General features: G+C 44.7%; 1 protein-coding gene across 1 annotated transcript in view; it reads left to right on the top strand.

Moving 5' to 3' along the window:
- LAMA4 (laminin subunit alpha 4) overlaps nt 1-24340 on the top strand; it is a 467067-nt gene that overhangs the window by 295041 nt on the left and 147686 nt on the right. Inside the window, exon 17 of the mRNA XM_078648567.1 lies at nt 7156-7252. Within this exon, the coding sequence (XP_078504693.1) occupies nt 7156-7252 (97 nt within the window). The remainder of the gene's footprint in view (nt 1-7155; nt 7253-24340) is intronic.

The raw sequence follows: 24340 nt of genomic DNA, 5'->3' as shown, positions 1-24340 counted from the left end.
CAGAGGTAAGTATCAAACCAAATAAATAAAACAAATTTTGTTGCGCGTGCTGCATCGCATTTGGCAATGCAGTGCGTGTAATGAAATTCGTATTCCTCAGTGTAACCCCACCCTGCCCCTCCCTCGCCCCACGTCAGCGCCTGGCACCACTCCCACCACGGGCCGCTACTGTTTAAATGAATGTTGTGTGCATGCTTGTGGGTCAGAGTGAGCTTATGTGAGAATGAGTGTGTGAATATGTGTCTAGGTTTAAGCATATGTGTGTGAGTGAAAGTAAAGGTCAAACAGTGTGTGATGTCACTTCCGCAACCCTTGGCATTTGGTGAATTGACGTCCATGTATTGCCACCTATCAATTTGTATTATTAAATGTGTTAGTACTCAGTGACCTTTGGTTGCACTACTAACTCAAAAGGTTGAAACAGCTTTTAAAAGATATAATACATTGTTTCACAAAACATCTCAGTCAGTCAGTCATAAAACTTTATTTGACTTAGAAAACCCATAAAAGGACACTTTACAAGCATATTACACACATAAGGCAAACAAGTAAAAACATTTAATACCTCATCATATAAAACATGGGTTAAAAATATAAATGACAATAGAAAATCCTAAAGCCAAGACCAAAACTCACCCCAAAAAACAATATATTTTCTTGATGATGAGTGGCCCTCCGATGAAGCTGATCATAGCATGGCACATTTCTGGCGATTCCTGGTGCTGTAAAAATCGAAAGCCTTCCTGAAAAGAATTTAAACTGCGTAAGCACAGAAGAGGATGTAGAAAACGTGTATGCACTGATTTATAAAGTGCTAAAAAAAGAATGGAAGTGCAATTTGCTTTGCCTTGACAAATTATTACATGGGCAGAAAGGGAGATTCTCAAACAATGCTCCTTGTTGTGGGAAAGCTAAAAGAAAATGTAATTACCCCAAACGGAACTTAGTTAAATAAAACCTATATTGGACATGTTTTATATATGAGAGGTAGTATTCCAACTCATGACCAGATGTTAAAACAAGATAATTTGCCAGAGAGGAAAGCTGAGTAGCTTGTTGCCTACGCATACGCTGTGCCTGCTCATAAAATGCTAATTTTATCAGTTCTCTAGAAAAACGGGCAATTTGGTCGGGTTATTAAAAAGCTCTGAGGTTCTTAAAAAGCGCTGAGGCTCCCAGCCTATTAAAAGAGTGCTTAAGGTATAGGCTCAGCATTATTCGAAGCCAGGCAATAATGAAGAATGTATTTAGAGAATCCTAGCTCCGGATTTTGCCAAATCTTTAACTATAATAACAGTACATCCAGACCCAAAATTCAACCCCACTTCTGAGTGGCAAAAGAAGGTCAGTGCACACTGCAGTACCATCAAGAGTCCTTGGAGAAAGCTGTTCTCTACTCTTTGTAGTCTAGAGTTATCACACAACCCCCAAACTCCTGCCTCATTGGTAGCTATTGAGAGACACTTAAATTTATATAAAGTGATCATTTCCCTCACTGGCCTATGTCTTAGCTTGGCTGCAAAGCGGCACATCGTTTTGATCTCTCTGTTAGTTTATTGCACCTGCAACACCATCATGGACTCCCATTTAACTTGTGGATCTAAAGGCAACCCCAAATAAGAGAAACTTTCTACCTTGGCAACTGGACCCCGTACAATAAAAAAAAATTGATTTTGTTTTCTTCGGCCCACAAACGACGGAATGGCGGGCAGCCATGGACTGGTGCGCAAAACTAGAGGGATCCATCTATGAGGCGAGAGCCTGTCACAAAAACACATACAAAGGTGGGGCAAATGGTGGAACTGCTATGGGTTGGTGGGATAAAGGACTGATGTGGGAATCTTTTCGGTTCATATGCTACATTAACTCCATGTGTCCTCCTATTTATTGTGTGTATGCTATTTGTGCTGGTTTGTTATATAACTGCAAAACTAATAAAACTGCGTTATTAAACATATACTATCAGACAGAGTAGTACTGATAAAAAAGCTTTGCGAATTAATTCACAATTTATTTTGAAAGAAGCAAGGATGGCTCACGAGTAAGGGGCAAAGGGGTCCAGTAACGACCTTACTCGATACATTCATAACTAATTTCATGCTATAACACTTCCCGACAAGTATTGATCACATATCAGCTGAGCTACATCTTTTCGTATTGAAAAATCAACCCGTATAGTATTGATGTTTGCAAAAAATATGCATTTGTTGTGCTGCTCGAGAAACTTCCATACAACATTCGTGTACCGTTGCTACACCATGTTAAAAACTAGTTACGCACTTCATCGCGTTATTTGACCCATGTAAAAACAACAGTTGATGGACAGAATGCAGAACAATGTCATACATTCACCCCAGTACAGAGACCTGGGCCTAAATCCATCGTTTTTTGCACTCCACACCGCCCCAGTTCAGACATGGCCATATGCAAATCAGCCTTGACCCTGTGCCTCATGGGAACAGTCCAGCCCAAACTGCCAAGCCATGTCTTTCCTGGACCGGAATCAAGCATCCTAGGACCGGTTTCTGGCTATCAGCCATCATCAGCCAGGATAGCTTGACTCCAGTGGTGTGGAGAGCATGGGACTTACGTCTGAGAAAAACCCATCCCACTCGGGGTGACAAATGCAAAAACAACAGTTGATGGACAGAATGCAGAACAATGTCATACATTCACCCCAGTACAGAGATCTGGGCCTAAATCCATCGTTTTTTTGCACTCCACACCACCCCAGTTCAGACATGACCATATGCAAATCAGCCTTGACCCTGTGCCTCATGGGAACAGTCCAGCCCGAACTGCCAAGCCATGTCTTTTTTGGACCGGAATCAAGCATCCTAGGACCGATTTCTGGCTATCAGCCTTGATAGCTTGACTCCAGTGGTGTGGAGAGCATGGGACTCACGTCTGAGCATACCCATCCCACTGGGGGTGACAAATGTTATTTGACCCATAGCATCCTCCTGCTATGCTTTTCAATAATTTCCCGTTATTAGCGCATTTTTATTTTTATTTCGCTCACACATACAATGCAGACTAGCATCATATTTTTGTTGATTATAAAAAAAATAAACGAGCATATACATTTTGGTATCAGCAGCCATGAAGGCCGAGGAAGATGCTGAAAGTAAACAGGAAGCCCTGTGTCTTGACTATTATTTCTACTCCGTCTCCATATGCCAGGTACTCAGACAGCAAATGGTAAGCTACTGCAGGCAAAAGGTGGAGCAAGAGGCCAACCTTGTGATGTCCTTTGAGATGAAAGGATGCGTGATGTCACTATGCTGCACCTGTTATTCTGTTGAATCAACATTCATGGCAAGGATGCTCAAAAAAGGAAGAGATTGCAGAGGCCTCACCCCATACATGAAAGTCTTGGGAGACCACAGAAACTGCATTCGTGGGTTCTCTGGAGGCCAGGGAGAGCCTTAGTCATGAGATATATACTCTGGCACGGAGAAGGGTCATAGCTTCCATTGGTGCAACAGGTGCAGTGGCACAGGGGCCCACAGGCTTCAGAGGCCCACCAAACCCTAATTATTGCTGTATTAGTATTTCACAGTTCAAACAGCGGCCAGGGGAGCATTTCCTTCCTTGCACTAGGGCCCATTTTACACTGGCTACGCCACTGGCACAGAATCAATCTTGGCATCAAGGCTAATGGCGACCTGGGGCTGGACTCCATAAACCTTTTTTGGTCCAGAGTGTAGCACCAACTGTGAAGAGCAGAAAACAGAGAGAGATACCTATTTGAGCGAATATTCTGAACAGCAAAGAAATAATACCTCATTACTATTAAAAGAAATCCAAGTGGACTTGGACAAGAAACAATTCTTGTATGAGTAGTTTAGCGAAGGATTCTTTAATTTTTTGTTACATTTTTGGGCCCTCCCTCCCCAGTCCTTAAAGGGTGTTATCCGTTACCTAATTCTTGTTGAACACTGCCATAATTTCTTCAGTTCTGAAAAGCCACATCCTACTCATTATTACCTCAAGTAACTAAAGCCTAATGTCACACATGGAACCTTGCACTAAGAAGCACAGGAAGAATATTTAATTTGTAATCATATTTGTTCAATTAATATTTGATTGATAGAGAGCATCAAATGGAAGCAACATGACTAACTACAACTCGTTGCCTTGACTAATCACTCACTCTGCACTCCAATGGAGTAGCGTGCTACTGATCCGCAAATATCTTCAGCATCTCTTTAGTTGTAGTAAGCACTCTATAATCATATCACACCATACCATTCCATGCCAAACCATACCATACCATACCATATGAAACCATTCCATTCCATTATATACCATACCATAGCATACCATTCAAATCTATACCTTAGCATACCATACCATACCACATCATTCCATACCATACAACACCATGCCATACCATACCACACAGTACCATACTATACTATACCGTACCATACCGCACAATACCATACCATGATATACCGTACCATACCAAAGAATACCATACCATACTATACGTACCATACCAAAGAATACCACATCATAACATAACATACTACACAATACCTCATCATACCACACCATGCCAATAGTACCTCAATCGACAGCATCAGCGAGGTGTTACCTTTCAGGAGTTCTTCCTGTAGGTCATGGCTCATCTTTCTCTTTAAGATACGGTTCTAAGCTCAGCAGTGTTTTCTGATCTCTCGGAGTGAGGAGACATAAACAAGATCAGAGGGATAGTGTAGTATCTTGGTGCATACATACATATAATGATGCAGCCGAGGCAGATGTGGTTGAGTTATGTAGAAGGTTTAATCAGCCATAAATAGGATAACAGGAAGTATTAGTCTGGAACAAGCAGACCCACGAGGAGCAGCCTCAACTGACCACACTCATGCATCCAAACATTCCACTCACACTAACATTCTAACCTGAACACACACACTGGCTGAGCAGCTACATGCAGAGGAGTAAATGAACATATTTACAACCTGAGGATACTACAGATAGGCAAACCTTGTAAAAAATTAAACGCAAGACCAAACTACACGAAATAAACTCATCGAAGCCCAAAATTTGAAACGGTGCTGGCAAAAGAATTAGCAATGGATAATGCTGTTGAGTAATAGCAGCTGCCAGAACTCCATATTCACGGTAAGGATGGACATATGGTCATCCTGGACAGTTCTAACTATTTGAGTCCAAGTCTGAAGAAGTATTGGTTAGGGTTTCGGATATTCCTGAAATGGTGATGTAGTGTGAATCAATTACACCATACATTAAAAGGAAATGTTTATGAATAAGGTGTTTAGGACTGCCTTTTATTGGTGCTTTGGACATATAAATCAGTGTTAGCAACCACAGGTAGTCAGCAGAATGATTTATTTGACTGCATTTTTTGTTGTTCCCTGTCAGAGCGACTCACAGTGCTACTCAGCAAAGGGATTTTTCTGCTTTAAACTTTGCATTAAATCCACATCTATCTCTTTCAAGATGGTCTGACCCATGCAACATTAGTTTGTCTGTTGTTACATAATCCATGTGGAATTGTTTAATTAGATTGTATAAAACTCTGTTATTCAGTTGATTTCAAGCACATTAAATGTGCATTTAAATTTTTAATTTTATATACTGTTTCTTACTGGTGTTTTTCCAATAAACGTTCATACCTTTTGAAGATATCTGAACGGAAGCACAGGGAGATGATGTGGTTTGCCCAAGATCACACAATGAGTTTTAGTGGGTGATAAAAGAAGCAGTCACTCAGGAGGGAAGCCAGAAGTATTGCTCTTGCATGTGCCCTTAATTACGAGCTGCTCATTGGATCGGAAACTAAAGATGAGCCGGCGACATTTTTAGCTCCTGACCCCACAAATCTTTATAGCATGCCTGGATGGAGGCCTCCTATATTGCTTTTCAGAATTAGTATTCTAGGTGTACTTCGAAATCACCAAAATGTGTTTCATAAAGTAAATATGTCTTGTATAAATCTAAGTGTATGTGCGATATTTTCTGACAGATATTGGTACATTTGTTGCGTTTCAGGGCTGAGATGTAAAGCTAAGGTGATGGGAGAATAGGGAAAAGGCACTGAATGTATTTGTAGTGACAAAGATAAGAGAACGGTAGACATATATACGTGACGAGGCAATCAAGAGAGAGAGAGAGAGAGAGTAAAGTAGGGCACCTGAATATTTGAAGAATTCCAGACATAAAAACAATTCCTACATTTTTTCAAATTTCCTGAGTGGCTGAGCTATTTAGTGAAGTGATCCTAATTTAGGAGTATTTTGATTTTCTGTGGTTGTCTGTCTTGAAGTGAAACGGTATGTAGTGCATAGAGCGTGTTTATTGAAGAAAAAAGTGGGCAAGTTAAGGAACTCAAGGTCTGAATTGTCACAGAATCTGGTTATGCGCTGGAGATGATGTCTGAGAGTGCTGACCACAGCATGAGGAGTATTGGACCCGAGTGTTCCAGATCGGCCTAAGCATTATGCGTTTCAATCTTGGCCTTTCATTTAACAAATGTCTGCAGCTAAGCCCTTGTGACCTTTGCTTCTATTAAGTCAGCCAGGTCGACTAAAACCCCCCAATAAAAACCATTTGTAAAAGAAAAACGAATGAAAAGGTCCATGGTGTTTGGAGTGCCCAGAGCAATGTGGTAACCAATTATCCTTCCAAAAATGATGTGTAAAGGTTCTGACAGTTCATTGTTCATGGTTTTTTAACCCGTTCCGTGCTGTCGTAGGCCATTGGCTGACGGCAGCACTACCTCCCCAGTGCTGCCGCCGGCCAATGGCCGACGTGGCCCCGCCCGTTTTGCGGAAGTGCCGCACTTCCGCAAAATCGCGGCCGCCGTTAAGGTGTTAATGTCACTGATGAGTACAAAATAGCTATAATTAGCTGCACAGCCATCAAAAAAATGAGGTTAAACTAAGATAATGCATGATTTATTCTGCATTGACCATGAATAACCATGATTTGTTCACGAACGTAACAGTCTCATTCTTTACATGGTTGCATGTTAGAATATTGTTGTCAGAAATACTGTCTGAGGTACATATTGTGTCCTCAATATGATTTACCACACACCTTCTCGCCTCTTACATTGTTGCACTTTTGTTGATATGAACTGAGGTAAAAAAAACTGAAAATCATGCCTTTTTTTCTTAGGCTGTGGTCGGAATTGATACCCAAATCATTTTTCGGAAAGAAAGAAGTGAAATACTGTACGACCAAGCAATAGATTTACAGAAAGCTGCGGAAGAAAGTAAGTGTTCTCTTCCTTGTCTGTTCTTCATGCAATAGAGATATCTAACTAAAAGGTTGACAAAGAGTGCAAATCCTTATGCAAGAACAATTCTGAGTTAAACATGTTTTATATATTTTTTAAACTATAATTTTAACATATGAATATTCAATTAATTACAAATCACATTCCTAATGGTTATACTAGCTCTCGATTGTACATAATATAGCCTTGTAGCCCGCCGTAGCGGGCTATACCGGCTATTAAAGGCTCGAGCTGAAGGCGAGGGATATTAACAAGAAACCAGCACTTTAATAGCCGGTATAGCCCTGCTACGAAGGGCTATAAGGCTATTAGAACATTCAGCCACTAGAAGGCAGAATGTTCTAACAAATAAAACAAAGGCCTTTCGAAGCTCCAGGGAATTTAAATACCCTCGAGCTCCGAGAGGCCTTTGTAAAACATTTACCGGCCCGTAGAAGCATGGAGCACTCCATTGTCTTCAATGGAGCTCCCAACATTCCAATGTTCTAATATTATGTTATTTGTTGCACTACAATGTAAACGGGATAAGTTTCAATTTAAGACATCTTTTTTTTATAAATGATGGTGATACAGATAACGCAGGTGCAAAACGGCACCCAGTTCACAATTCCCTGGTAATCACAGGATGACTTGAATGTAGTAATAAATCAGATGAAACAGAAACTCTATGTCTTGAACTTTGAGTTGTAGTCTTGACAGCTCAGGATGTGAACAGCATCACATGAGAGCACTCTCTGTGAAGGAATGGCAAAAAGTAATGAAGAGAGAAAAAGTGATCTGATAAAGATATATGACAGAGGCAAGAACACATAATGAAACAGGTATACATATTGTTTTCTTGCTTCAGGGATTGTAGCAAATAAGGATTTCTTTTTATTTTAGGACTGCCCTGTTGAAAATAGCACTCTGTATAGGTCTGCACATTCAAAATTGAGCGTTCCTTTGTTTGGAAGACGTCCAAACAAATGAGGGACTCACCATTGCATGCTTCTATTACTTTTGGCCTGATTTAGAGTGCGACAGACGGTACAGCATTGCCAGGATAGCAGATACATTACCTCTGCTATCCTGACAAATGGCCCGGAGGTCATGTCTGTGCACTGAAAGGAACCACCATCATGGTGGTTTCTTTCAATGTGCAAAAAGTTTGATGGAACGACCACCGTCGGTTTTGATGGCCATTCGGCAAACTTTTTAAAATGGTTTTGTTTTTCAGAAACAAATTCTTAAAGTGGTAGTTTGTTTCTGAAACCTCCCCAAAAAACTATCCCCATACCCTGGGAGATTCCTCCCAAGTTGAGGGAGACATTTATTTTTTTTCTGCCTCTCGCGCTGATAAAAAAAAATACATTACACCATTCACGCTAAATAGGGAGAAGTATGTAATGGCCTTCCTCCCACTGGCCATACTCTGTTGGGCTGTCGGAGGAAGTATTCCATGAATGGACCCAACGGGGCCTCCGTCGACAGAATACTAAGTTTTCCCGTCTCCAAATGAGGCAGGTGGACTGAGGGTTTGGCAGGCAGGGTACTCTGTTGCGTCTGTGATAGAGCACCCTATGCCCAACTCTAAATCGGACTCTTTGATGGATAAAGAGGTCCCATAGAAATGTGCTTAATGATGTAGTGAACTGTTGGAGCCATAGCACAGAAAATTGCACAAGTGGGAAGAATATGTCAACAACATTTTGTTGCTGTTGTAGTAAAAGATTAGCCCCAATCAATGTTACATATAAACAATTGCACAGAACAAAAATTGGAAAAGAACCTGAAGAATCATTCTAAAACATACATGGCAGATATTTTTACTTATACCATATTTTATGTTTGTTGTATGGATTTTAAGAAAATAATCCTGGTCTTTGAGCAGTCTTTTAAGAAAAAATAGAGCATACACGTTTTACACTGTTTTTTATACTTATGCAATGTAATAAAAAGCAGTGCAAACTGATTTGTCTAAACAATATTTGAAAACGCGGGAAATTGCATTTCATATTATTTGAGTACATTAAAAATAAAGTTTTTGTCATGTTTGTCCTGGTTCAAACAGTCTGGCACATTTCTTATTACAGAAACAGCAAAATGTTTGCAAATTGATTAGAACTTTGCTTTGCAAATCCAAAGAAACAGAAAGAATGCCATGGCCAGGGCATGGAACAAAGCATTTAAAACAGTTGCGGCCCGTGAAGGGAGTTCCGTGGAGCGGAAAGGCGGGGCGGGGAGGGGCAGGGTAGGGGGTAGTAAACACCGGAATATGGTTGATCGGTGGTAAGTAAACAATTAAATAAATAAAAAGAATTTGGTTGCGCGCCCTGCATCACAAAATGCCCCGCATTTCTGCCCCACAGAAGTTCTTCCACGGGCCGCGACTAATTTAAAAATATTATTAATAATAATTACCTTTGTAGGCATTAATGTGGGGGAAGAGGGAGACGCCCATATGCCCCAATGGAGGTGCCACCACTGCTAGTTCTACTATAATATAACAAAGGGAGAGGTGAACAGCAAACATAAAGCACAATGGTGTGGAGCAAAAGAAAAGATGTACTTAACACTATTGTGAATGTACTATTATTACAAAGTCTCAGGAAATCCTTAGGCTTCATTAGCTATACAAAGTGAAACATGTTTTCTTCGAAGAAAGAGTTTTGTGTTGTATGAGCTCACCTATTTTATGTAGACCAAAGGTTATGTTAAAAGTGAGAAGCACTCTACCCTAAGAATCATTCAGTTTTATAATAATTAATGATTAATAGGAAAGAAATCTACCGGATGTCTAGGGACCCCATTTGCAAGCACAACAATGTGTTCAATATGGTTCAACTTGCACATCCACTTATCAAAGTTATTTGTCAGCAGGGAATTGGTGTTACACTCAAGGGTACAAAGATGGCTGAATGAATACTAGGCTTAGGCAGGTATGAAGGTCCATCAAGTTGTGCATTTTTAGTCAGGTGTATATGGTGGTTACACACAATATGAAAATGCATGGGTGACTGGATTTGATGTGAATGTGATAACATGTCTTTCCTATTGCACTTTTTACAAGCCCTGCAAAATCTCTACATCATGTGCTATAATGGCTGGGTACAAGGAAAAACAAAGCCTCTTAGAGCTTGATGCTGGTGCAAGAGAAGGAAGCTTGGAAAGAGGGAAAAAAGTAGATGCTGTTGAAGGACCACCAACTGCTTTACATGAGAAGTACAAAATCCTGGGGAACATATTTACTGATGGTTACCAAGGAAAGAAAGGTGTGAGCATGGGTGCTTATGGATGAGGTGAGGTGCAGCGAGAGACCAAAAGAAGAAGAGAGGGGACTGGTATGTAGGATAAGGTTACTTATGACCATTATATATGGATGTCTGCATTTGTACACCATTAAGCTCCCTGACAAGAGCACATATTTTTTTTAATTTATCAATGTAGTGTGGAGCCCGGTTTATTTCAGAGGGCTGGTATGACTCAGCTACAATGAAGAATTTTGCTCATGCATGTATTAAGAGTAAGACGTGAGCATGGTATGGATTTAAATAATTGTGGATCACTGCTTGCAGTGTATGGGGCTTCATAGCATTGTGTTGGCTGTGTGCTCAGAGAGTGGCTTTCCAGGGTGCTAACGCTCCTTTCTCAAGTGTCATGCTTTCAGGGAGAAGAATTTCCAAGGAGTGTAACTACCATTAGTGCAACAGGTGCGGCAGTACTGAGACACATGGCTCTGATGGACTGTCTGCTCCCTGATAATGGATGTCTTTTACAACCCAAAAGTTGGACAGGATTCCATTATCTTTCTATGCATTAAGGCCCCTGACTGCCTTGCATTTCGCCATCGGAGTTGCCAGCAACAGGTTGCACTCTTAGGGTGCATTGAGTATTTAATAAAAGGACAAAAACAAGACAGATAGACAAGTTAAAACATAAATACTCCAAATGCAGATGAGTACAATTATTCATGCTTTTCTAAATAAGGGTCTACCAATTTGTAGCCAAAAGGGGGAAAAACGAAAGAGAAGGTGGTTGTTTGACAACGCTCACAGTCTGGGTATAGTCGATTGTTTCCAGATTGGTTGGCATATTATCATGACAGGTGGTTGCAAATAGGAATGATAAGGGGTTCTGGGAGGATTTGGGGATTGCTTCCCAGAAACGTAAATAGAGGAAGGGCCAGAAAGTTTTACACTGATAAAAGAACCTAAAGGGAAATTAAAAAACAACTTGTTGAAGTAGATAGGCGAAGGGAGGCAGATAGGCCCCCTTCCACCACATTCAAGTGTGTATGTTGTTTATGTTGATCGTCCCATTGTGATTAGTACCTAAAAAAGCAAACGCTCATCCATTAGGTATTTTACCCAGAAAGAAGGCCAGTGGCATAAGGAGAGGCACATGAGACTCTTCTGCAACTCCCTTTTGGAGTCCACTTCCTCTCTTTCCTGCTTGTATCCCAACTTTACGGTCCTAGGAGATCTAAATCTCCATCTCGACGACCCCTCAGATAACATCGCCGAAGACTTAAAAAAAGACCTAGCCTCCCTTAACCTCCACCTGAAAGGTAATCTGCCCACCCACTCCAAGGGCCACCTACAAGACCCAATTTTCACCAACTTGTCGAGTCTAGTAGTGAGCACCCCCCTCCCTGTCCCTTGGTCAGACCACTTCGTAATCCCTTTCAAGATCCTACTTTCGTCTGAAACACTGGCTAAAGATCCCCCGCAAGAACCAGCCCGTCCGTGGCAAAAATTGGATACAACCTCTTGGACTCAAGTACTCATCTCTACCACTCCGAGTCTTGACCCAGACCCCTCCAGAGCTGACACCCAACTCCGCGGCTGGATTAGTCAATCCCTTGATAACATCCTCCCAGTCAAACCCCTCCCCAGTAAAAAGAGAACTCTTAAGTCCCCCTGGTACACGCAGGAACTGCGCGGACTAAGGAAAAGATGCAAAAGGCTTGAACGTCTCTGGAGAAGAGACTGGGCTACTGAAAGCAAGAACGAGTACAGGACCGCTCTCAGACAATATAAAACCTGCATAAAAAACACCCAGACATCCTTCTTCGAGCAAAAAATACTAGCTGCAGCCAACTCGGCCAAAGAAACGTACCGCATAGTACGTCTCCTTACTAAAACCCCAGAACCCCTACCTATGCCAGACCCGTCAGGCACTAGATGTAACCAGCTAGCTGAGTTCTTCTCTACAAAAATTCTTAATATCCTCAAATCCCTCCCTCCACCCAACACTCCCCCGCCCCCCGGCACCCCCCTCTCCGGTTCAGAGGCCCCCTGCCTCTAAACCTTCGCTCAGATTACCATAGAACTTTTCCTGTCCACTCTACAATCAGTCAAGAGTGGGGCTCCATCGGACCCAGCTCCTATGAGTAAACTAAAACTGGTCGCCCCTCCCTTCACTAGTCTCATCAATGCCTCCCTGGCACTGGGCATAGTCCCAGACAACTGGAAAAAAGCCACAGTCAGGGCACTCTTAAAAAAACCTCACCTCGACCCCTTGGAACCATCAAACTTCAGACCCATCTCTCTCCTCCCCGCCATCAGCAAAGTGGCCGAGCGCATTGTTAACCACCAACTGTCTCTCTTCCTAGAATCCAACAAACTGCTGCGCCACTCCCAGACGGGGTTCAGACCAGGACAGGGAACAGACACCGCCTTACTTGCTGTGGTCAAGGAGGCAAGAACCATCATAGACCAAGGAGGATCAGTGGCAGTGATCCTCCTTGATCTGAGTGCCGCCTTCGACACAGTAGACCATGCGATCCTTATCCATCGGTTCAGCATGGTAGGAGTATCTGGCACTGCCCTGTCCTGGATCAAATCCTTCCTGGAAGGGAGAACCTTCCAAGTGTCTGACGGCACTGTCCAATCGAAAGCACTCTCGCTTCAGTGTGGGGTCCCCCAGGGCTCATCCCTGAGCCCCACACTTTTTAACGTTTACATGTCCCCGCTAGAAGACATCACAACACCATTTGGCATAAAAACAGTTATGTATGCCGATGACACACAATTAGTGGTGTCTATCAACCAATCTAATAACAGCCTAGACAACCTGGCAGCCTGCCTGGAAAACATCTTCCAGTGGATGTGCGAATCACGCCTTAAACTGAACGGCGAGAAGTCCGAGATTCTCTTCCTGGGAAACCCTCGCAAATTCCCCCCATCCCTCATTTGGCCAGACTGTATGGGTCCCCCTCCCACCCCCAAAACAGAAGTCAAGAGTCTTGGCATCTGGCTAGACCAAGACCTTAACTTTAAATCTCAGGCCAGAAAAACTGCAGGCACCTGCATTGGCCTCATAAAAACAGCTAGGAAGGTTCTCCATCTAATCCCCTTCCAATCTAGGAAGCTGCTCATGCAGAGCCTAGTAAACTCCAGATTGGACTATGGCAACGCCCTTTACTTGGGAGCCCCCGCCTCGGTCATTCATAGACTACAATGCGCCCAAAACGCCGCGGCCAGAATCCTAACAGGGACCAAGTCAAAATGCTCAGCGAAACCAGCCCTCAAAAGCCTGCACTGGCTCCCAGTTCAACAAAGGATTACCTTTAAGACTCTCTGCATCTCACACAAGATAATGCACGGCAGAGGTCCACCGATCCTGAGCTCTCTTGTCAAACCCCATCAGTCCAACAGGCAACTGAGATCAGACGCCCTCTCCCTGGCCAGTACCCCCAGAATACATAAGACCCGTTCCGGAGGGAGACTGTTCTCATACAACGCCCCAAAGCTATGGAATTCCCTGCCAATCTCCATCCGTAGAGAACACAACCTACTGGCCTTCCGTAGACAACTCAAAACATGGCTCTTCCCATAGTCTTCCTCCCCCTCTGGAAACATAGGTCGATCGACAGCGCTGGGACGCCCTAGGGTAGCTACGCGCTCTACAAATCCGTTTCCAATTCCAATTCCAATTCCAATTCCACATGAAGGAAGCATCTGCTAAAACACGTTTACTTGTGGAGTGCTTAAGAAAAACTAAAATAGTACTTCCCTAAAGTGAGCAGTGGAAGGACACAAACAAAGAGGCTGATCTTCAGGAGAGGACCAAGCTCAGGATAGACAAGGCACGCCATCAAATAAGAAGTAAGCATTTGAGATTGACAATAAAGCCAGCTATAACGGTATGCGACGGGTGGTCTTTAAACCAATGTAAGATCTTGGTAAGCTGCCTTTGCAACCACACAGCTTGCACTGGTTTGTAGGTTTGACCCAAAATCAACTCCAGAAGCAGTCCCGTTGGATATCAGTGAGCTCAGGAGCGCACTCATAATAATAGACGAAACACAGAGCACAGCACTTGACTAAGCTATAAGACCTGTGCCCGGCAGATCCGGTCGGTACAAAGATTTTGACGTGCACCACCCAACCTTCCACTAAGAAACAACACACAGCATCCAACAGTACATATGGACAGAGCACTGACCACATACCGTTAGGAAGACAGGAAGACCAATGCTTTATTTAACCGACAACCATGCAGATTCATCCGAATCCTACCCAGATGAGCTGTAATTATCTCAAATACAGACGCCATGAAGCGCAGGCTAAACCAATTGGAACGCACGCATCGTTTCAAATAAAATAACAGCAGTCGAATGAAGCCGAGGCACGCTGGAACAACCCGTGGTCTTAGAACTATCTCTCATCGGTCATTTCCTGCAGACATGTTGGTAGGAGAGCCCTCTCAATTGCACGTATCTATGAAGGGTGCAATTTAAACAGATGCATACGAACACCTGGCATCCAATTCAATTACGAGCTTCTTAATCTGAACTCTGTATTTACAGTCCACTATCGTCTCAAATCGTCACTTTGACCGATTACTGCACCTTAAGAGACTGCTATGACCCAAAATTAATTCTCTGCTGCCACCTGGTGGAAATGAACAGTGTCTCATGTTTTAACTTGTAAATGTTATTTGCAGCTCTGATATTGCTGCACTCACTCGATTTGAATGAAGTACGGTATTCGCCCTCATGCAGTGACAACGTCTGCCCCTGCTGCTGAAATTTGTCCAAATAGGAAATCTAGATTATACTTCGCATGAGCACATAGGCCCAATTCCCCTTTGGACTCAAATAAGCCACCTTTCTTGGCAACTCTGCAACTTTTATTTTACAACCATTAATTCAATCCATCAATTTCCATATTACCTTCCCTACACTGTACGGAAGCAGTGGTCTTGTTCCATGAGGCTGGCGTCTTGACTTGATTCAACAGGAAAGGAAGATGTTGGTCCCCGCCAAAGTTACTTAACCACAAACCACAACGGCGGACTCAACTAAATACTGTCTGTTGGGTGCTCGAACAGGCCCCAATTATGTGAGCACGCCACTAATAGGAATGAATGACACACACACACCAGTAGAACATTGCGGTGCTACTCGAATACCTGCATCAGGTTTCGGTACCCCTCTTTATTCCAGCATTCTGCACCCGGCCCCTCCTTTACATAGGCACTAACACGGTTCGGATTTCCATGGACGTGACCCCAGAAACACAACTATCGGCAGACTATCAGTGGTGAGGTCCATCCGAACATAACATTCCTCCTTTGGAAGGGGGGGGGAGAGGGAGAGAGGGAGAGAGAGAGAGAGGGAGAGAGAGAGAGAGAGAGAGAGAGAGCGAGAGAGAGAGAGAGAGAGAGCGAGAGAGAGAGAGAGAGAGAGAGAGATATCAAAAACATGTTCTCAGAAATTTAGCATTATATCAGTACATAATCCCTCTGACGGGAAGAGGCTTCTGGCTTAGGTCTGAGGTGGTACCTCTCACTCCTGTGATGGCTCTCCCGGTCCAGACCCTCGAATCCACGGCTCATTCGGGGCTTCTGGCATTCTTCAGGACCACTCTGGTGCTCCGGCCCCAGCAAAGGATGTGGTGCAGTTCCTGGGTTCCGGGCAGCCACCAGGTCTCCTCTGGCAGGGGAGAAGGGAGACTCTGTGTCCATGTCTTCTGTTTCAAATGGTACCCCAATGTCTGAGCTCTCTGGAAGTCTGTACCTCTTGAACCAGGAAACGATCCACGTAATGGTCTCCCTGGCCCTCCCAGCAGTTACCATAGTTTATTTGATAGCCTGAACAGTCCAGGTATCTAATTCAAAAGGAAGTGTGAATTTTCCTCGTGGATTACGATTTTTGACTTTGGCCAGATCTCCTACTACCAGTTGTCTTTCCTTGGCTGTGCGGGCTCTAGACATGCGTTCATTCCGAATTCGTCACTGGCCTAACCTTTCCGATACTTGCTGCTGTAGATCGGATGGTTGATTCACCTGGGGAATGACACCTCCCACCATACTCTTCGGATGCAGAGTGATCCAGGGCTGACTTGAGTAGTAGAGTGAGGAGTCGGTACTCTCGTAGAAAAGTGTATAGGGCACACTCCAGGTTCTGGCCACGAGCCAAAGCTATCCGAAGAACTTTATTTAGCGTGCACATGAAACAATCAGCTTCTCTATTGGCTTGAGGCCACCTTGGTGTGATTTTCCAAATGCCACACCCCTCTTGACTGCAGGTATTCTGTCACTTCATGGCTAGAGAAGGGAGGACCATTGTATGTTCGTAACTCTTTCAGGAGTCCATGAGTGATCATTATCTTTTCCAATAGCGGTATGGTTTTGCTCGCCGTTGTTGACTCTAGGATCTCCACCTCCAGATATTTTGAGAAGTCATCGAACACCACCAACATGTGTCTCCTGTCTGAGAGACTCCTGAAATCCACACTCGCCCGGTGCCACAGATGTGGTGGTATACCTTTAGTGATAATCGGTGCTGGAGGCTCGGCTGGGCCAGTCACCTGACAGAAAGCACAGTCACAAACAGTTTGCTCTACGAGGTCGTCGAGGCTCAGAAACCATACTTTACAGCACAGACGGGACTTAGTTTTTGCAATTCCTTGGTGCGCTATGTGTGCTAGATCGACCATTCGTTGTTGCAAAATCCGGAGAATTACCTGACAGGATCCTCTGATTAGGCATCCTTCAGTGGATACTGCTAGGTCTCCTCTGACCTTGTGTAGTACACTCAGCGTGGTGTGAGCTTCTTCCGTCATACTGGGAAGCCTGTCTAGTAACAGATGCCACCTCCCTGATGTCACTGCAGGGATGGCCATCTGTAAACACTCATCATCTTTTGTGGCCCTCACGATCTCCTTGAGCGAAATGGGCTGGGGCGGGTTCGCTCCACTATCCACCTTATGTAGTATTCTACTTCCTCCACCATGGATGCCTCTTCCTCCGTAGCTGGCCTGGCGTGTCTCGACAGGAAGTTGGCAGGGTTCTGTGCACCTGGCCGATACACCACTTGGAAGTGATATTTCTGTAATTGGAGGATCCACTATTCAATCCTTGGTGGAGGTTTTGAGGGGGATCCCATGAACAGTGGGATCAAAGGTTTATGGTCCATGTGCACTATGAACGGTTGCCCATAGAGATATAAATGGAAATGTCGGCACCCCCAGTGAACAGCAATTGCTTCCTTTTCTATTTGTGAGTATCTTTGCTCGGTGTGTGTCAGGGCACGGCTTGCATAGGACACAGGCGCCCACTCCCCATCCTCCTGTTTTTGCGACAGCACTGCCCCTCGACCAATGAAACTGGCATCAACTGACAGTTCCGATTCTTTGGCTGGGTCAAAGTACACTTAAGAGGTGTCAGCTGACAAGGCGTTCTTCGTGTCATGAAATGCTTTCTCTTGGCTGGGGCCCCATTTTAGTTGGTGGTGGTCTTCGTGAGTTCCCTCAGGGGAGCGGTGAGACCGGTCATGTTTCGGATGAACCGCCAACAGTATGTCACCATTCCAAGAAAACTCCACACTCTGGTCACAGAGCTGGGGGCCAGAGCCGTCTGAATGTCATGAACTACAGCCGGGTCAGGGGATACTCTGTGTTGAGAGAAACGATATCCGAAAAAGGCTATCTCCTTCTGGAGAAAAGCGCATTTCTCTCAATGAAGGGTGAGACCACTGTCTCACAACCACTGGAAGACATCTCTCAGGCGGTCTAAGCATTCTTCTAGGGAAGGGGCGTGCACAAGTATATCATTGCTGACATGGAGAACCCCATTTATGCCAGCCAGAAACTCTTGAATGGTGTCTTGAAAAAACTCAGCAGGAACTGGAGACTCCGAAGCTAAGTCGCTTGTACCTTCGAAGCCACGTGTGTGTCAAAAATGTAGCTATGGCCCTCGACTTTGGATCCAGCAGGAGTTGGTGGTATCTGGCTCGTAGGTCCATTTTGGAAAAACAACAATACTCGCTTACCTCGGCCAAGATGTCATCAACGGTGGGAGTCAGATTATGCTCTCTCTTTATGGAATGATTTGGTAGCCTCATATCAACGCAGATCCTCACCTCACCTGGTTGCTTGGGCTTCCTTGCCACAACGATGGGTGATACCCAGGGAGTCGGTCCCTTGACTCACTCGATGATGTCCTCCTGGTCTAGCTTCTTCAGCTCTTGTTCCACTTTTGGCCATAGATGAAATGCTACTCTTCTATGCTTGAGGGCCACTGGTTGAATAGTGTTACCCACGTGTAGCCGGACCATATGATCCTTTAGACATCCGACCCCTTCTGACAGGAGCTTAAATTCGTCCAAAAGTAATTCCACACTCTCTTGGTGAATTGTGAAGGCGAACGCCACCAGTTGTAGATGTTCAGCTGTTCGGCAGCTTAACAGCATTTCAGACCCTCCCTGGGTAACATAGACCTTGGTTCGAGTGGAGCGAGAGGTATGAGAGATGTCAGTGGTGAAAACTCCAGCCAGGGGAAAAGAGCCAGTAGACCCGTAAGCGAACACTTGGGTCGATGTTTGCCTAAGAGACGGTGATGCAGGGAGAGTCTGTAAAAGGGATCTCACCATGATGTTAATAGATGCCCCTGTATCCATGAGTACCTGAATAGGGTGTCCGGCAACCAGAACGCTGCACTTCGGGATTCACCGTTTTGGACATCCGTATGGTTGCATGGCGTGGATTACGTGCATAGCTCCCTCGACTTCATTGTCATCCATGTCCTTTTCGTCTTCCATGGTTTGCGAAGTGTCCATGACGTTTACATGTCTGTTCCGGGGTCTCCTTCATGACGTAGTGCGGCATACTGTTGCAAAATGATGGCGTTTGTTGTATGCTGAACACTTCTTTCCTTGGGCTTGGCATGGTCCTTGGTGGGGGAACGGCCCTTCACAACCATAGCAGGTTCTGGCAGTAGATGGTGGTTTGCTGCGCTCTGACTTCTTAGCTGAATTTCCAGGGGCTATGGCATTAACTTGCTCCGTCTTTACCTGGCGTTGTTGCGCTGCCTCCATGTTCGCCTCTCGCACCTTTGATAGCTACTTGGACCTCCCATTCATTAATATATCCGCATGGACATCCCTGGGACCTGAAGTATCCATTCTCTTAGTTTTGTGAATGCACATCCCTGGATAAATTGTGCTTGTATCTCCTCATTAGCATCTGGCAGCGTGCTCGCCAGTTCTCGGACCCTGGTGTAAAAACTGTAAACTGACTCTTCCGGAAGCTGCCTCGCCTGTCTCAGTAGGAAGCGCTCATAATCAGGGTTAGCAAGCGGCTCAAAATGCGCCGTCAGGGCTGCCTTTAGCGTGGCTTACGTGTGGGGTGAGCCTGCCTCCGTCACTGACCTTCCCAGCTTGTGTATGGCAGCACCACCAAGGTGTAGCAGCATGGGGCATTGTTGTTCAGCTTCCAGACCCACTGCCGCAAAGTATGTCTCCAGCCGGTACAACCAATCTTTCCACTTGGCCACTTGCACGGACGGCGGACCATCTATCAGGAATGGTTCAATGGGCGGTATCGTGACAATTGTGCGAACTTCCTGTGGATGCTGAGGGGTCTGTGGTAAACTAGGCAGGTGTAGAACAGTTTGGCTGTGATCGGGTTTCAAAGGAGAAACCCCCTCGACTCTTCCTTTCCCCGCTGGTGTCTGTCTGCCTGCCCTTTATGATGTGTCCCTCCAAAAGTGTCTCCTATTTGTTTCCTCAGGTTTTGTAAACCTGCCCTGGGTGATGATGGCAGGAGTACCCCCCCTTAGTTCAAGAGGAAAAATCAAACCAAAACAGCACATGCCGAGATGGCAGTGCACATGTGCAGGGACTTGCCTGGAGCCACCTCCTCACGGTGCCAGCAGTGCGCTAGCACAGGCACGCTCCTTCCAGAAGAGAGAAAGGTGAAAAACGCTCAGCGCATTGGAAGGGGTGGGGCTTCAGCGAGCCCTTTCAGGGGCTCGATCTCCATGAATGAGAGGCAGCAAGCACATCTGGGCTGAAGGAATGCGGCGTGCGGCCACGACCTCACCTGGCCTGGCTCGACGACGTCACCCCCTCCATGAACAACACAGGGCGGAGGCCGGCAATTTCAAACGCCCAGGAAGCACCCGGGGCAGAAGTCGATGACATCAAGCTCAGGGGACAGCACTGCAGGCACGTGTCGAGCGCAGGGCACAGCGCTGAATCTACGTGTAGGGTCGACCATTCCCCGTCGCCAGCTTGTTGCGTGCTCGATCAGGCCCCAATTATGTGACCACACCACTAATAGGAATGAATGACACACACACCAGTAGAACATTGGGGTGGTACCCGAATGCCTGCATCATGGTTCCGGTACCCCTCTTTAGTCCAGCATTCTGCATCCGGCCCCTCCTATACAAGGGCCCTACCTTGGTGCGGATTTCCATGGGCGTGACGCCATAAACACACCCATCGGCAGACCATCAGTGGTGATGTCCACCAGAACATAACACTGTCTACTTCCCACCGAAACTTCAGGGCATTAAAATGTCCCCTGCCTCCATCTGTAGGCTCTGGACTCCAGCTGAAGCTCCTTCCCGAAGAGGTTGTTTCCCAGGCCTTTCAACCATTTTTGCTACACCACAGACTACTGCTTGTGAGTTTCCAGTGCTCTCCAGTTGGATTGGAAGTCACCTTCAAGTCTTCTTGTCTGCAGCCTAGCCAGTCTTGCACAGGTTGTGGTCTGGCATATTGAGTGGGTAATATCATTATAACTTAATATCATGCAAAAAATACCGAGGACAAAAATATCGAAAGGTACAGGCATATGAGGAAAAACAGATTTACATGTTTTTTACTTCAGATCTAGGTACCTTGATATAAATATCGTTAAAGTATGTATATTTGGAGTTAGGTATAGAAAATCTGTACCTACTTGATTGCTGATATTTTTGTTCCCGAAAGTATGGCTATGATATTAACGTATAGCGGTATTCCCTACTTTATATTCACGATCCACATCACTTGCAGACTGGTCTGCCACTACACCCTAACAAAGTGTCTCCGGTACAGCACCCCAATTCTTTATTTACTCCAATTAGACTCTACTCCCTCCTCTCTGCACTATTATCCCTCAAATGCTCATAATTCACAGCACTATCCTTCCCCTCCATTCAATGCTTATAAGTTGCTGTCTGGATAGCTCCATCCTACACCCACTTCTGACACATAATCTTTCACCCTAACCCAACCTCGAGGCTGATTTTGGAATGTACATTTCACAATACATCACCTCTTGCCAAACGCTGTCTGAGAACATCACCTTTCTCGGAGACTTGATGTTTGAAATGACCCATTAGGCACGGTTATCCCCAAAGTTTTGCTTTCCTACTCCTGTTTGTCTAATCAGTGCTAAAATGCATTTGCTCTCTTCCCTAAAACATGGTATGATTGGTTTACACCTGTTTGGCATATATGATTTACTTATAAGTCCCTTGTAAAGTGGTACACCAATAATCTAGGAGTGTAAATTAAATGCTACTAGGGGGCCTGCAGCACTGATTGGGCCACCCACAGAAGTAGCCTTTCAGACCTGTATCAGGACTGCCACCGCAGGGCGTGTGTGTGCAGTTTACTTCCACTTTAATTTGGCATTTGAAACTACTTGATAAGCCTCAAATCTCCCTTGTATTACACATAAGTCACCCAAAGGTAGGCCCTTCATGACTAAACCCCAACCTGCTGTCATACTAAAAACGCACCTCTTCAGACTGTATCTGACTTTAAAGGACTAATTGCCTTGTTATTATATATGCCCTACTTACATCCTCTCAATTTGTATACCCAATTTCCCCATGCCACTTTCCTCCCTGCTGTCTACCTAACCCTTTGTTCTACTCCTTTTTCCTAGTTGGGTGCTCTAGCTGTATCCTCTCCCACTCCTTTCCCCTCTACCTCCTCCTCTATCCTGTTGTCCTTCTGCTTCTTCCTTCCCCGTCTCTCTCTGCACTTTCACTTCTACTTCCTAGTTCACTTATACCCTCCCATGTTTCCCTTAATCATGAACTCCTTTTGGCCCCTCCACTGTGTTTTTAACCACTCATACTATCTATTATTCAAGGTAAGACCTTAGCATCCTTTTTCTTGTTATATATTCTATAGCCACCATAAACTTCATGGTGCTATAAAAAGCTGTTAAAGAAATAAATAAATAGCTTAGTTGGATATCAACACCCCCCCTATTAAACAACAACCACCCCACACACACTCAATATAGCTCAGGTGCACCACATAGTGGGACCTCACCGAGCTCATAGAATCCCAATCTACACAAATAATAAGCCTCCTCTGCCTTTTAATTCCGTCCCACACCCATATAATGTATTTTCTCAGTACTTGATTGTGGTTTTCAGCTACAATGATCCTCTGGTTGAAAGCACACTTCCTTTCACTTGCTACTGAGCTAGGAATGCTCCCTCTTTTCCACAAGAGCTTCATGGAATAGCACGGCTGCTATCTCATCACTGGTGCTCAGACAATTATTTGATGAATACTAATAAGGAACTTGTTTTGAGTCAGTTTTGGTGTACAAACATAAACTTCTTGAGGTCTTACAAGGCCACCAGAAGGTGATTTAGAGTTGACAAGAAACGTGTTTTGCACAGACATCTAGCGGAATAATAGTACTTTTATGAGTGTGGATGCACCTCCATTTAATCACTCGTGCTTATTGGTGGCACAGGGCTGGCAGTGGAGGTGATGGAATTTACCCTAGAGCTTTCTGTCGGGCTCCTGAACTGCACTGTACCACATTCACAGTCTCTGCCTTGCAGGGCCACAGGCCCCTAGCCCTATCAGTCCACTCCCTGTAACAGAGAGTTTTCTTCAAATAGTACTGCTACTCGTGTACCTCAAACAACCACTTGGCTTTCTTGCCAAAGTGAGGTGAGTCCAGTATTCTCTCCATCCGTCTCCTATCCTACAAAGTGTTCCACAACGCCAGACAATTGCTGTCACCCACTTACACACTATCATAGTAATGTAGATGACAATAGACATCAGTCTCTACACACTATACTAATAGCATTCCTAAATGTTAATTTATGACCCCATTATGTAAACACAAAAGGAGCAGATACCAGCAGCGGTCTTTGCAGGTAAGAGCGGTGGGGCGGGGATGGGGGATGTCGACAGACGTTAGATTAGGATTTATTAAATTTTCCCTATTCCGTTGGCTGTTGACTCGCCCCCCGCCCCACTGCTCTTACCTGCATGGACCGCTGCTGGCAGATACCATGCTTATTCAGGAAACTCATCATTGCTTAAGTCTTCTAATTGTTGCCTCTCCTTTTTTACTTCAAATGGCCCACTCATTGCCTTCCATTTTCTGAATGCCTCTTCTCTCTGAGTACAATCTATTCTAAATCACATGCATGTTTGCCTTAATCTACCTATTGAATTTCGGCAAATTGCCTACAGCGCATTCCAAAGATCACAACCTCTCCTTATTTGAAAGTCATACCCCTGCAACCCAAAAATACCTACTCTCCCTTTTCCCCCAATTACCCCACCAAACAGCTGCATGAATTCACATATACTTTCCTCCATTAATAATCACATGTACCTCCTATTAATTTAAGCTACTACAAAGAAACTAGAGTAAACGCGTTGAATCTTCTGCCTGAGCATACACGACTAATACCAATCATAGCCAATAACACTGGACATGGCTGGTCTGGGATCCCAAAGCAGCCCTAGCAAAGTTGGTGGACCAGCCCCTTTGCTGCTTTTATCATTGCGGGCTGATATACTAGCACCGCTGC

The sequence above is a fragment of the Lissotriton helveticus genome, chromosome 6, assembly GCF_964261635.1.
Source record: "Lissotriton helveticus chromosome 6, aLisHel1.1, whole genome shotgun sequence".
Classification (NCBI taxonomy): domain Eukaryota; kingdom Metazoa; phylum Chordata; class Amphibia; order Caudata; family Salamandridae; genus Lissotriton; species Lissotriton helveticus.
The sequence above is the reverse complement of the archived record's forward strand: the minus strand, read 5'-3'. Positions and strand labels throughout refer to the sequence as shown.